General features: G+C 35.2%; 1 protein-coding gene across 1 annotated transcript in view; it reads right to left on the bottom strand.

Annotated features, from left to right (window-relative positions):
• The window catches only part of CNTLN (centlein), a 316478-nt gene that overhangs the window by 183169 nt on the left and 117768 nt on the right, over positions 1-15541 (bottom strand). Inside the window, exon 7 of the mRNA XM_070480550.1 lies at positions 7712-7870. Within this exon, the coding sequence (XP_070336651.1) occupies positions 7712-7870 (159 nt within the window). The remainder of the gene's footprint in view (positions 1-7711; positions 7871-15541) is intronic.

Raw genomic sequence — 15541 nt, 5'->3', positions numbered from 1 at the left:
AAATACTTTAAATAACCCATTTCACATTACAGTCAGTCTAAAATAATTTTTATAAAGAAAGGGTTGTCTTTATGATTTACAAAGTACTGCAGGATAAAAGTTTGTACTTTCCCTCCCAATTACCTTTATACCAGGGAATATGTCCAATGTCCTTTCCACAGCTGATACCACCGGATATTCTAGAAGGGAAGAAAGAGTAGGAACCTGACAGCTTTGTGGAATGATGGAGGGATTAGACTGGGCCTTACAGTGACCTACCTGTGCTGTGTTGCTGCTTCCATGATTGAGTTCAGGGTAGAAAAGAAAAAAGCAAACTCTAAAGACAAGAACTAAGTTGACCAGAAAGAACTGAAGCTAGGATGAATGCCCAATAGCATAGAGAGTCACTTATTCAGTTAAAGATTATTTAACCCCTTTCCCTCTTATTTCTATGCTTTACCAATACTAAGCAGTTTTTACCTAATCAGCACAACTTTTTGGAGGAAAATAACAGGACATAATATTACTTTAAAACATACAGTTTTCAAATTACACCTCAGTAAAATTCTAATAAGAATCTACAGATTTCAAATATTTAAGAATCTCAGGAACATCAGTTAGGATTGGCAACAGTTTCCATCCCATTGCCCAAGGAGCAGGCATAATGATGGTATGTCATCAGGAAGGAGGACCAATTTACTTGCCAATTGTAAATGTGGCGTACTCTTCTCTTGCGTGTCATGACTTAGGACCTTCCTTCACAGATGTAAGGCTCCTAGGCCTATTCCTTCATGGGAAAAAGCTCTATCTTCATATCTCTTGTCTCTTCTCTCCTTTCTTGCTTCCACAAAATTGAAGACTAACAGCTCTCCTCTTGTGTTTGCTATTTGGCTCTCTCAGCCATTAAATTTACACAGTTGTACTTCCTATTCAGAAGCTGCCCTGGCTTGATATATGACTGGGTGGGTTACTCTAGACACAAAGGCAAGCTCTACATTCTCTGAAAATATTCATCCTTCCAAGCAGCAGGTGAAGAGAGAAAAAAAAAAGAAAAAAACTTTTAAGAACCTGAAACAGATGATCTAGACCAGCCTTACTCCATGAATTGGGACAAACTCTATTATTCCCTAATTCTTACTCAAAATACACATCTCCTACTTGCTCTTTTCTTGATGGCACTTCACTTGTTTAACAGCAAAAAGATGACTCAGCTCTGGAGTTTGAGTAGACAGCCATTTTTAATTCTAGTCTCCAGACCACCAGTAAATGTGACCAGAAGAGCCTTCAAGGAAGCTATTTTTATTTCTAAAGCATTTTTGGCAACAAAGCCTCAGGATGACAGAATGTTTGTTTCTCTAGGAGATCCTGCAGAAAGGCAAGGTTTAGGATGCTTTGGTCCCATTGTTAGACACCATCTTACTCTCAAACCATTAATAACAGCAGAGTGAGTAAAAAAACTGTTCTCAAGTGAGTATATTAGCGAACACAAAAAATGCATTCATCTGCATAGGTTTTGGAATCCTGATAGGCATCCTTTTTCTCTATTAGCAATCACAATCACTTTCAGAAGTTTCCAGAGACACACTTTTCTCTATAATACTTTCCTCTAATAGTCCAAAAAGCTGGAATAGATCAGAATCTTTGAGAAGATTCTGGCCTATAAATATTTAAGCATAGATCCCCATATGTACTTTAGGAGTATCAATCATTATAATACATAACAATTTACTACACTTACTGTTCTTCACATGCTTTTTTGTTGAAGAAATTAAAGTGAAAAAACATTAACAGGATCACTAGAGGACATAAAGCAAGTTGCCTCCAGAGATAGCACCCCACACCCCAAGCCCTTTAATTTTCAGGGGCTTAGACTGAAGTACTCATCCTCTCATATATTTATTAATGTTGAGGAACAAGATGATATATTATTTACCTTAAAAATTTTGGAAATGTATAAGCTTTGGGAACTAATGATCAAATTTCAAGAAGAATAGTTTCCACACTATTGAGTAAGTATACTATTTACTATTCTGACTGAGACAGTAAATTTTACAAGTGAAAACTATATCTGTTTATAGCACAAAATGAGAAGAAAAGAATCTGATTTAATATGCAATTTAATCTAAAAGTGTATATAACCTAACTCTTTATTTTCCTGGACTGATATTAGCTCATTACTCATGTCATGTAATTATCATTAAACAGAATAAAAACTGATAAAATACATACTTAGTACCTCCAAACATGTTAGATAATCAAGAAGATGAAAATGCTGATACAATTTTCATCTATATTTAAATCATACACACACACACACACACACACACACACACATATAGATGACATGCAAAGGCAGGAAAACTATTAAAACTTATATAAATGGTTACAGCATGCTCAAAGGAAGAAAACATACTAGCTTATTTTTATTTCTCTTGATGGGTATTCTCTTCTAGGGAAGCCCCCAAATTATGTGTTAGGTAATTCTCTGTATAAGACTAACAATTTGTTATGGAGACCTCGTGAAAAACCTTTTCCCTGGACTCAAAAATTTTTTTCTTTCCTCTTCTAACTTTTGTCTCCCTTTCTCATTCCATTTATCCTATCACTGAAGGCAATTGTTTTCTTAGATAATAAAATAAATACTATAATATAAATCACCTTAATAAGTGAGAAAAAAGGAAGGGAAATGAGAGGGGGAAAAGATAGGAGAATTAAGAGAACAGAGGAAACAGCGAAGCTCCATTAGAAACAGAAATTTAAGAAGACACAACTCTTAAAGAAGTAAACTTAGGAGAAACTGGAGATAAAATATTAATGTAGTATTTTTTTGAATTCAACTCACCTGAGTCTTACAGCTAGGTCCAATTAATTTATGTGAAAACATATTTACAAATCTCAATTTGTAAGTAAACAATTTCCTTGCAGTGTTGTATGAACTACTTGATTACTCAAATTTATTGAAAAAATCTAGAAAACTACATGTGGAAAAGAAATAAAGCATTAAGTAAAATGTTCTAGGATTAGAATGAAAGTTTGATGTAAATGAACACTGGAAATCTGAAAAGTAGCATACTGTTTATTCATGATAAATAAAATAATGTGATCATTCCTAAATTTATAAATCCTTAATTCCATAGCTGAAATATTTTCGGGGTGGGGGGACCAAGTCTAATAAAAAAAAATCTGCAGGTCAAAAAGTTTAAAGCTGCAATGCTATAGAAAAATAGAGAAAATTAAATTTGTACACTCACAAGAAACACTAGCTAAAGAATAATGGTAAGGGCTCTTTTTACAGAGGATGGTAATAGGCTAGGCTCCCCTTTCATTAAAAAGAATGCAATGGAATTTTTTTGAATAACATTTAACTTAGATATCAAGACAAATTCTCCAACATTAAAAGATATTAATCACTGAAAGAATTTTGAGTAGAATGAATAATACAAGCTTATAAAATCTATTACAGATGCTTTAAGGACAAAACCACATTATTTATGTATAACTGAATATTCTATAGGCTTTATAATACAGTTTAACATTGTGAGTTCTGAACTCGAAACTAGCTAGATTTGAGTTCTGCCCCTGGTAGCTGTTTGACTTTAGACAATACTCTAAGACTCAGTTACTAGATTTATTTTTTTAAAAAAAGGATACCTATAGTAATATACCACACAGGGTGGGTGTGGGGCTTAAATTGTGAGGCAAAAACCCTTTTCCCAGTGGCTGATACACTGTAAGCTCAATAAATGTTAACTGTTATTAATATACTGTTGCTGGAGGTAACTTACATTCATACTTCAGCTTAAATAATACATCTGCCTCCATGCTATTCATAAACAAAACATATTTGCATCACATCTCTCATTATTATAGATAATGATTCTTGGAGAGGACAGTCATAATCCTGGGGGGAAGGTATATGTGGTTTCAAAAGTATGTCAGATCAAAGTTCAGGTTATGACATATACCCACCCCCCCAAATAGGAGTGTAGAAGCTCTACCTCTCCAAATTTAAAAGCACTGACTCACTAGGAAATTTTTGGCTTTGGCCATAGTTCACACAAAAGAGTTATGAGAAATCTGTCTCATTGATGTCTTATCTTCTCAGAATAAACATCACTGATATCACTTCATCAAGGAGAGTCCTTTTGTATCCCTAAACTAATAACCTACCCCAGGTATGTTCCCATTTTTCCTACTACTATTAGAACGTGTATCATTACTACACTTCCTATTTAATGCCTGTTATCAAATAGATTTAAGCTATGAGAGGTTAAGAAAAAAGACAGTAAACAGGTCATCTATGCAGATAACTGGGGGAAGAAATTTCAGGCAATGGAACCACATACAAAGACCTTGAAGGTGAAGAATACCTGGTATGTTCAGGCAAAAAAACAAAGTTAAACATGGTCAAAGTGGAGAGATTAAGAAGAGAAAGTAAAGAGGGGATCACAGAGATTAACGCAGAGCCAGATCATGTAGCATCTCACAGGGTGTAGTGAGAACTTGGATTTTACTTTCAATCAGACAGGAAACCAATAGAGTTAAAGAGAGGACTGACTTGATATTTGACTTACCAAGTTTCAGCAAGGACATTCTGGCATTTATGTTGAGAATGAACTCAAAGTATATAAGGTCAGAAGCAAAGAAACAAAGTAGAAAACTATTACAATCACTCAAGAAATACAAGTTAGTGGTCATGGCAGGAACAGGGGGAAGTAGTAGGATCCCAGACATGCTTTGAAGGCAGAGCAGACAATAGTTTAGTTTTGAACACGTGAAGTTTGAGATGCCCATTAGGCATCGAGTTAAAAGATGATAAGTGGGCAATTAGATATACTCTTTCCTAGAGTTCATGGAAGAAATCCAGAGTAGGCAATCAAAACTAGTAGTCATCAGCATAGAGCAGTGTGATTTTGAAAGCCTAGGTGAGTAGATAAAATCACCCTGGTTATGAATTTAAATAGGAGGGAAAAAAGGATCCTAAGATTTTGACTTGGAACACTTTAATATTTAGAGGACAGGGTGAATAGGGAAGACTAGAAAGAAACAGAAAAGGAACAGTTAAGACATTGAAGGAACAAAACCACACAACTGTGATGTGTTGTGAGGCAGGAGAAAAAAAAAAGTGTCTCAAAGGACAGAGTTATAAACCGTGACAATGTTGCTGGTAAGTGAGGCAAGATGAACACTGCTAGAAGCCAACTGAATTTAGCAATGTGGGAGACACAAATGATTCTGAGAAAAGGAATTCTAGTGAAGTGAAAGTGGCAAAGACTTGATTGGAATAAGTTCAAAAGAAAATGGAAGAGAATTTTGAGACAAAATAACTCTTTCAAGGAATACTGCTGGAAAAGGAGCGAAAGAAAGAGAAGGAAAGGGATATAGTAAGGTCAACAAAGGTTTTTTGCTGTTGATTAATTGCTCTGTCTTCCATGCAAATCAGAAACATAACAATATGTGTACGTGTGTGTATATACAGTTGTATATATATAGTTACATATATATATATACATACAGTTATAAATGATCCAGTAGGGAAAAACTGATGCTGTCAAAGAAATGGGGAACACCTCTTTCTACAGGGACGTATATAATAACAAAAACTTGAAGACGGAGACCTTAGCAATCAAGTTAAATGCTGGTAAAACCACAGTGTACTTTACACGCACCTACTGGAGCATGGAGAGGAGGAGGAGGAGAGCAGGCGCTATACATACCACCATGGAAATAGAACCAAAGCATATTATTTGAAAACAAGTTTAACAACAGTAAAAAGGGCAAATTAACATTTAAAATATCTAACGGTTTGATTGGTGATATGTGTATAGGCAACACAGATACACAGTATATAATACATGGAAAAGGTCTGGAATGACTATTCAGATGATTACCCCTGGGGAGGGAAACAAAATGAACTGAGTTGAACAGAAGAGAACTCAAACTGCTGCACTAGCTTTATCAGTACTTCTATATCATTTCAACTTTTATAACAATATATTCATGTAAATTTTATATAATTTAAAAGCTGACATAATTTTAAAATAATTCTGTTCTTCCACAGGAACTCTAGCATACACTCTCAAATATTAAGAGCAGTAAAGTCTGGGGCAAGGGCTTCAGGCAGAAGGACAAAGAACTTTTTTTTTTTACACACCTTTGTATTTTTGTAAAGTTTATCACAAGCATGTATTACTATGGTAATAATCACTTTAAATAAAAATGTTTAAGTATTCAGTTATGTGAAATGATACTGAATCTATAAAAATTCTCAGGTAGGTTATTATTTAAAAAATGACTGCTTTCTGCAAAGGCTGCTAAGGAAAATCAACCAAAAAGTAGAACTAAGGCTGAAACTATCTTAAATTTTAAGTTAAGACTGAACAAGGACTCTTAGAACAAAAGATTGAAAAAGTAAATAGCAAAAGAAATACTGCCTTTTTCTTCCACCTTACCAAGTTCTCTCTTGCTGAGAGGAGAAACACCAAAAGTATTTACACATTAGAGAAAAGGATTATGAACTTTAACAACAAGCAACTCTAAAGATACATTTTAACACAAACTGCAATGAGTTGGGGACTTGCAATGGAAAATTAAGAGAGAGAAATGTTTGTGTTAAATTCATACACTGTGAAAAAGAAAAAATTGAAGTTAACTAATAATGTCTAATTTTTCAAGTCAATTTAGCAAAGAAGTCTGGTTTAGAAACCAAAACACAATGGGCAATCCCACCATATAAAACAAAAGGACAAAATGATTCTATTCAAAGCAAAGAGGATGGGCACTACCCTAATGTGTGGTACGATCCACCTCCTGAAGGAAACTTGAAGGGAACACAGAATTTAGTCAAAAAATCACTGTTTTGAAGCATCATAAGTTTAAGGTTTACTTAATAGTTTCATTTCATATTAATTATTGATACTGAATTTTCACAGTGCATTTTCTGGAAAAAGAGTAAGTTTAAATAGAAAAAAAGTTCACAAGTAACATAGATTATACTGCTTAACCTCTCTAAGCCTTTGCTGCCTCAACTATTGAGAGGAAATAACATCAATCTCAGAGGGTTGCTCTATGCAGAAACTAAGTCATTTCTATAAACATGTATACTAAACAAAACTTCAATAAAAGCATTTTTTAATTACTAGCTATAATTATTGCTGCTGAATCAGTCAGCATACCTGTTCAGCTGGGTAAGACTTCTTGAGGGGCTCCTTAAACAACTATAAAGTAAAATGACTACTTAAAGGAAACACACAAAATAAAGAGAGAAAAATCCCTGGCAAATATTGATCCTGAAGACCTCATCAGCATACCCATTTGTGTTTGTGCAGATTTGCCAATAAAATAACGTACAAATTCTGTAATGAAAGACTGCTTTAGGTCATAAACTAGAATCGTACTTGATGAATTAATTCCATTCCCCAAATCCTTCCTGGTCTACAGGCTGCAGTCCTAGTATGTTTCATAGTAGATATCAAAACTCCAATTTATAAAAACAATATTCTACAGAATAAATTTGCATATATATTTTAAATGTTTCAGCTTTAACAGCCATAAAGAAAACTCACATCCTTTTAAATATTACTGAATTGAACCATATTTCATTTTTAATTCTGAAGAAGCAAATAAAAGGGAGTAACAAAGAAATATTGAAATGTGCAAAAATTTGAATTCTATATATTTTTATAAGTTCATGCATATAAATTTACATTTTTATGACAGAATAAAAGCATACTTTTTGATACGATATACTTTCAGCAGTGTGAACATCTTCCTGGTTCCTCAGGACTTTCTGTGTGTCCATGTTCAGAACCTGCAGCTGCTGGATCAGCTCGGCTTGCTGTGCTGTATGTGCACTGTTCTGTTTGTAAAGATTCTGTAGCTCCTGCAACTCCTTCCTGTGCAAAGCAAGCAATAAATAGAGAGAAGCATGAATAAAAGTCATCTCAGCTAAATAACTGTGTTCATCTAAAGTTACAGATCAGCCTCCAGTTTTACTGCAGGCAAACATGTTACTAAGAGAAATAACATATAAAGTATTTACTATTTATCACATATACCTAGAAAGTATTGATAGAGGCACTATGACTTTCAAAGCCAAATACTTATCAGTTTTCTTTTATAGCTTGATCATAATAAAGTCCTCAACATACAGACATAGTACTACCTTCTTACTGAAATTAAGTTACACTTCAGCTCTAAGAACTGATACACACTGATGCCAAAAATCTGATAGGGTAACTCAATGTTCATTTTATATTATATAGAATTTTAAATGTATTAAGAACAATCCCAAAGGTAAATTCAGTTTTCAAACAAAAATTTCTTAAAGCACAACTAGTTTGCAACTTCAGGGGCCTGAGCTGGGATTCCTGTGACTCCTCTAAATGAGCCTGTAGGAAATGATGAGACAAAAACATCAGAAGGAAGGGGAGCAATACAAGGTGTAATCAGTTCTTCCACCCCACCCAGGGTGAACTTGGTCAGTAGAAGGACAAATGAACTGGAGGGATAGTATGCATGGCATAAGGATCCAAGAAAACCATACCTCTCGATACAGGGTTCCAGATTTCTGTAGTGGTGAATCCACCACATATAAAACTGGAACACGTTTTGTAAAATAAACTTGAAGAGAAAAATATTTATAAAGATATGTCATATAAAAATATAAATATATATCACAGTGCATACTTTGGAGAACATTTTTTCCCCCAATTATTTTTATTAGTTGGAGGCTAATCAGTTTACAATATTGTAGTGGTTTTTGCCATACATTGACATGAATCAGCCATGGATTTACATGTGTTCCCCATCCTGAATCCCCCTCCCACCTCCCTCCCCATCCCATCCCTCTCTCTGGGTCATCCCAGTGCACCAGCCCCGAGCACTTGTCTCATGCATCCAACCTGGACTGGTGATCTGTCCACACTTGATAATACACGTTTCGATGCTGTTCTCTCAGATCATCCCACCCTTGCCTTCTCCCACAGAGTCCAAAAGTCTGTTCTATACATCTGTGTCTCTTTTTCTGTCTTGCATATAGGGTTATCATTACCATCTTTCTAAATTCCACATATATGCGTTAGTGTACTGTATTGGTGTTTTTCTTTCTGGCTTACTTCACTCTGTATAATGGGCTCCAGTTTCATCCACCTCATTAGAACTGATTCAAATGAATTCTTTTTAATGGCTGAGTAATATTCCATGGTGTATATGTACCACAGCTTTCTTATCCATTCATCTGCTGATGGGCATCTAGGTTGCTTCCACGTCCTGGCTATTATAAACAGTGCTGCAATGAACATTGGGGTACACATGTGGAGACTATTTTTAATGGAAACTTTTCTTTACTTATAACCCCAAACTGGTGATTCATTCGTGTAAGACAAATCTTAAAAGAAAGAAGAAACATAAAAGATATGCAGACACTTGTTCAATATGGATGACTATTAATACGGGAGAAATGAGCTGTGGTTTTTTTTTTTTAATCTGTTTTATTTATTTTGCTGTGCTATGGGGCTTGTAGAATTTAGTTCCCTGACCAGGCAATGAACTCAGGCCACAGCTAAAAAGGCCGAATCCTAACCACAGGACTGCCAAAGAATTCCAGAGCTCTGCTTTTTTAGAGGTTTAGAATATTAATGCTCTCCAGATACAACAGCAACCCCTAAACCCACACATGTAGATAAACCATCTGCCTTAGTCCTTTTGATGTTAACAGAACAACACAGACTGGGTAGTTTGCAAATATCAGAAAGTTATTTCTCATAATTGGTCAGTCAGACATCAGACTGCCAGCATAGTCAACTGAGGGCTCTCTTCTAGGTCGTAGACTTGTTACATCCTCACGTCTAGTGGTGGAAGGCAAAGGAGGCTCTGGGAGGTCTTTTTCAAAAGAGAACTATTCTTTTGTGAGGTTTCCACACTCATTACCAAAGCACCTCCCTGAAGACCCACCTCCTAATGCCATCATATTAGGCATCAGAACTTCAACATACGAATATTGGATGGACATAAACATTTAGACTATAGCACTTTTCTGTACTATTAAAAAAACTGAGATCTGCAGAAAATAGTAATCCAAAAATGGTGGAAGGGAGAGAAGAGAATCAATAATGGCACAATACCTTGAGAAAATATAAAACAAGAGAGGAAGGGAAAAGACCCTTAGATTATTCTTCTCTCACTAACTCTGCCATGAAATTGAATCCCTCAAGTAAGGAGCGAGTACTTAATCTTCACAGTCTCTGTATTCTAGGATACATGGGATAAGACAGTTGTTGAATGGATGAAATGAAAATGATAACACAAAGAAGGATTGCTAAGAAAGATTGATATCAAATAGCAGTAAAATACATAAGGAGAGAAGTTATTTGGAAACCTAAAACTATAGAAAATAAAACTAATTGGTAGGTTCAAACTTGAGAAGTTCCTCCAGACACAGACTAAAGAAAATAAAGAAAGAAGTGGTTTGAGCTGAGAGCATGCTGAGAACTAACGACACTTCTTCCCATCTCAGGAAGAATGTTGATTAAAAACACTGTGTTGCTGATTTACAGTGATGCTAAGGGACTGAAGGAGCCACAGGATAAATTATGAAAAAATGTTCCTGTAGACATCAGATTTGATAGCAAAGACTGACAAAGGGTTTCAGACAGTGCCAAGATTATTTTGCAGTTTAAAAAAACCTCACTGTTACACAAATAAAAATTTGCTTCTTCACATTACATGTGCCTGTCTCCTATCCTAGGCCTTCCCAGGTGGTGCCAGTGGTAAAGAATCTGCCTGCCAATGGAGGAGATGCAAGAGACACGAGTTTGATTCGTGAGTTGGGAAGATCCCCTGCAGAAGGAAATGGCAACCCACTCCAGTATTCTAGCCTGGAAAATTCCATGGACAGAGGAGCCTGGCAGGCTACAGTCCATGGAACTGCAAAGAGGCAGACATGACTGAGTGCACACATGCAGAATCTCTCCTCTACTAAAACCCAAACAGGAACTGGTAAGCATTATTAGTAACAGGCCACTCTTAATGGCAGAGGGCAAAAAACAACAATAATTCAAGCAATGACTCTCTAAGACACTTGCCAGGATATGACATGTGTCATTTTCACTCATTACACAGGCCAAAATCAGTCACATGGCTAAATCCGATGTTAATGGGGGAGAAAGCATGCTCGAGCAACAGGGAAGGTTTTGGTAAAAATGGACCTTTAAGATGAATCAACACTGAGTCAGGAATAAACACAGATGAGTAGGAAAGTTTACTGATGTGCACTGAAGCAGTATAAAAACCTAAACCTAAGTATCTGTAGGGCACGGAGATGAATGTTATACATCTTGAGACACAAAATTAGGAGTTAAAATGGCTGAATGTATGTATTACGTATACATAGCATGATGTCAAAACCAACTAAAACTGAAATGTAGTTTTTTCTTAAAAAATTACATCGCCTTCCAAAGTTTTCTCATGCCATTTCTTTCTTAACTTTAGCAAGTTGGCTAGTGGTTCTTATAGAGAAGAAAAAATTACCTGAGATTTAATAATTCCCTCCATTTAACATAAGTGTCTTATTTACCCATTCCATTATATTATAAAAACTAAAGTTACTACTTATAAATAAAAATGCTCAATTATAGTCCCTTTTATCTAAAAACCTGTTTGCCTACTCTTCAATCTATAAATATGTATTGAAAAAACACAGAATTATTTTAATAAAATTTTACTGGCTATTATTTCTCCAGGATTGCATTTCAGCATGATCTTCCCCCTATTTTCTTTGTACTTTTCTGTATTAACATGTACCATTGTATTAAAACAATTATGTACTTTGTTATCATATAAATATAAACAAAAAAGAGTAGCAGTAATAGCATTAATTTCAGAGAAATTAGAACTCAAGGAAAAAATAATCCTACAGAAAAAAAGAATAAAGTATGATTCACAGTAAAAACAAAATAACTCTGTTGGACGCTTTACCCACCAAATCACAGCACATAAAAGAAAATATCACAACAAAAACTAATAAGCAATAAAAGGAAAATCAGTTGTAAACTATATGGGAAAGATTCCATTTAAAATAATAACAAAAACCATGTAATAACTATGAGTAAATTTAAGAAGAAATGTCAAAACTGAGACAAGGAACAAAACATCTGATAAGGACACAAAGGCATTGAAACAAATGGTATGGCATCGCATATTCTGGACAGAAAAACTGAGATTATAAAGATTCAATTCTCCTTCAGTTTGCTTTTCAATTTGATGCCCTAATAAAATAGTAAACACAAAATGAGCCAGTTTAACCTAAAGTTACATGGAAAAATTAATAAGCAATAAATGCCCAGGAAACCTGTGAAAGAGCAGAAATGGAGAATGCGTCACGTACTCTCTTATCCAATTTTCATCATCTCTACCATATTACTTAATCTCTAGTACTCTTAGCCTATGCTCTAGCCTGAGAAGCCAGTCTGTACAGACAACATTACACTGGCTCCCAGGCTTCTGTGTTTTAATTTGAGTAGCTGAAAGTGCTGGCCAAAGATTAGAGAGTAAAGGGAAAAGAGGTCACAGTATTTCTTTTCCTAGCTCCTTCTCCACTAACCCACTGTTGGCAGTATCTCTGTTCCTCTAAGAATACTTCTATGAGACAGCCTCCCTCCCAGGGCTAGACGTGTCAGAGAAATCTGGTAAAATCTTCTCTCACAATGGAAGAAGGAAAAGGTGGGACAATTTGAGAGAACAGTACGGAAACGTGTACATTATCATATGGAAAAAAGATAGCCAATGGGAGTTTGATGTATGATGCAGGGAACCCAAAGCTGATACTCTGACAACTTGGAGGGATAAGGTGGGAAGGGAAGTGGGAAGGGGGCTCAGGAGAGAAGGTACACATGTATTCCTATGGCCAATTCATGTTCATGTATGGCAAAAAGCATCACAATATTGTAATTATCCTCCAATTAAATTAGGGGAAAAAAGCTTCTCTTCTTGGCCCTTCTGGCCTAGCCGGTAGTAATAGTTGATGATGAGAACTCTGACAATAGGGAATGCACTCAGAAAGGCAACCTAAAACAATATAATGTCTGTGTAACTTATACATGCAAAATTATGAGAAATAAAAGCCATTAATAAACTAATGGGGAAAAGTATTAATAAAGTTATCTTATACTATTTGAAGATCTGAACTACAGAACAAAGATTAGACTGTCTCTGAGATTTCCTAGACAAGCATATAAGATAAATGGTGTATACTTCAAAACAGAAAATTTCAACTAAATACATGAATCAATGTAAAATTTAAACAAAATAAAAAGAACAGTGGTAAAAACTACTGAGAAACATACAAACTAACAGCATCAAGCAAAGACTAAAAACTGTTTTATTGGGAAGAAGATAGGAATAAATAATAACTTTCAGACTTCTTGTAAAATTAATATTCTATTACTATTTAGATTTACCTTTTTGACTTCATCAATTATTGACTTAAAAAAATTATACCATGAATTCAATCAGTCTGTCATCTGTAAAGATATACTTTTCCACATCCCTATAGTAAGATCTTTAAAATGAGAAACTATGGATTTTTTATCACACAGATACATATGTGCATCCCTATAGTAAGATCTTTAAGATGAGAAACTATGGATTTTTTATCACACAGATACATATGTGTATATATAAATGTATATATAATATATATTAATCTATTAACCAAGCAAAACTCTTGCCCAGATGTATACATATATATATATATATATAAACAATACACTAAATATATACAAGTAAATACTGAGTCTATATATGTAAATATCTGTGTATACCATAATTATCAGTCCAGTCCAGTTCAGTTCAGTCGCTCAGTTGTGTCTGACTCTTTGTGAACCCATGAACCACAGCACGCCAGACCTCCCTGTCCATCACCAACTCCCAGAGTCCACCCAAACCCATGTTCATTGAGTTGGTGATGCCATCCAACCACCTCATCCTCTGTCGTCCCCTTCTCCTCCTGCCCTCAATCTTTCCCAGCATCAGGGTCTTTTCAAATGAGTCAGCTCTTCGCGTCAGGTGGCCAAAGTATTGGAGTTTCAGCTTCAGCATCAGTCCTTCCAAAGCACACCCAGGACTGATCTCCTTTAGGATGGACTGGTTGGATCTCTTTGCAGTCCAAGGGACTCTAAAGAGTCTTCTCCAACACCACAGTTTAAAAGCATCAATTCTTCAGCACTCAGCTTTCTTTACAGTCCAACTCTGACATCCATACCTGACTACTGGAAAAACCATAGCCTTTTTTTTTCTTTTTTGTTTTTATTTCCATTACTCTGGGAGGTGGGTTATAGAGGATCCTGCTGTGATTCATGTCAGAGAGTGTTTTGCCTATGATTTCCTCTAGGAGTTTTATATCTTCTGGTCTTACATTTAGATCTTTAATCCATTTTGAGTTTATTTTTGTGTATGGTGTTAGAAAGTGTTCTAGTTTCATTCTTTTAGAAGTAGTTGACCAGTTTTCCCAACACCACTTGTTACAGAGATTGTCTTTTCTCCATTGTATATTCTTGCCTCCTTTGTCAAAGATAAGGTGTCGATAGATGCATGGATTTATCTCTGGGCTTTCTATTTTGTTCCATTGATCTATATTTCTGTCTTTGTGCCAGTACCATATTCTGTTGAAGACTGTGGCTTTGTAGTATAGCCTGAAGTCAGGCAGGTTGATCCTTCCAGTTCCACTCTTCTTTCTCAAGATTTCTTTAGCTATTCAAGGCTTTTTGTATTTCCATTCAAATTGTGAAATTATTTGTTCTAGTTCTGTGAAAGATACTGTTCATAGCTTGATATGGATTGCATTGAATCTACAGATTACTGTGGGTAGTATACTCATTTATACTATACTGATTCTTCTAATCCATGAACATGGTATATTTCTCCATCTGTTTGTGTCCTCTTTGATTTCTTTCATCAGTGGTTCATAGTTTTCTATATATAGGTCTTTTGTTTCTTTAGGTAGGTTTATTCCTAAGTATTTTATTCTTTTCATTGCAATGGTGAATGAAATTGTTTCCTTAATTTCTCTTTCTGTTTTCTCATTGTTAGTGTATAGGAATGCAAGGGATTTCTGTGTGTTAATTTTATATCCTGCAATTTTACTATATTCATTGATTAGCTCTAGTAAATTTCTGGTCGAGTCTTTAGTGTTTTCTATGTAGAGGATCATGTCATCTGCAAACAGTGAGAGTTTTAATTCTTCTTTTCCAATCTGGATTCCTTTTATTTCTTATTCTGCTCTGACTGCTGTGGCCAAAACTTCCAAAACTGTGTTGAATAGTGGTAGTGAGAGGGGGCACACTTTTCTTGTTCCTGACTTTAGGGGGAATGCTTTCACTTTCTCACCACTAAGGATAATGTTTGCTGTGGGTTTGTCATATATAGCTTTTATTATGTTGAGGTATGTTCCTTCTATTCCTGCTTTCTGGAGGGTTTTTATCAAAAATGGATGTCGAATTTTGTCAAAGTCTTTCTCAGCATCTATTGAGATAATCATTTGGTTCTTATCTTTCAATGTGTTAAT

The sequence above is a fragment of the Odocoileus virginianus genome, chromosome 18, assembly GCF_023699985.2.
Source record: "Odocoileus virginianus isolate 20LAN1187 ecotype Illinois chromosome 18, Ovbor_1.2, whole genome shotgun sequence".
NCBI classification, from domain to species: domain Eukaryota; kingdom Metazoa; phylum Chordata; class Mammalia; order Artiodactyla; family Cervidae; genus Odocoileus; species Odocoileus virginianus.
Note: the sequence above shows the minus strand (reverse complement) of the source record. Positions and strands in the feature narration are given on the sequence as shown.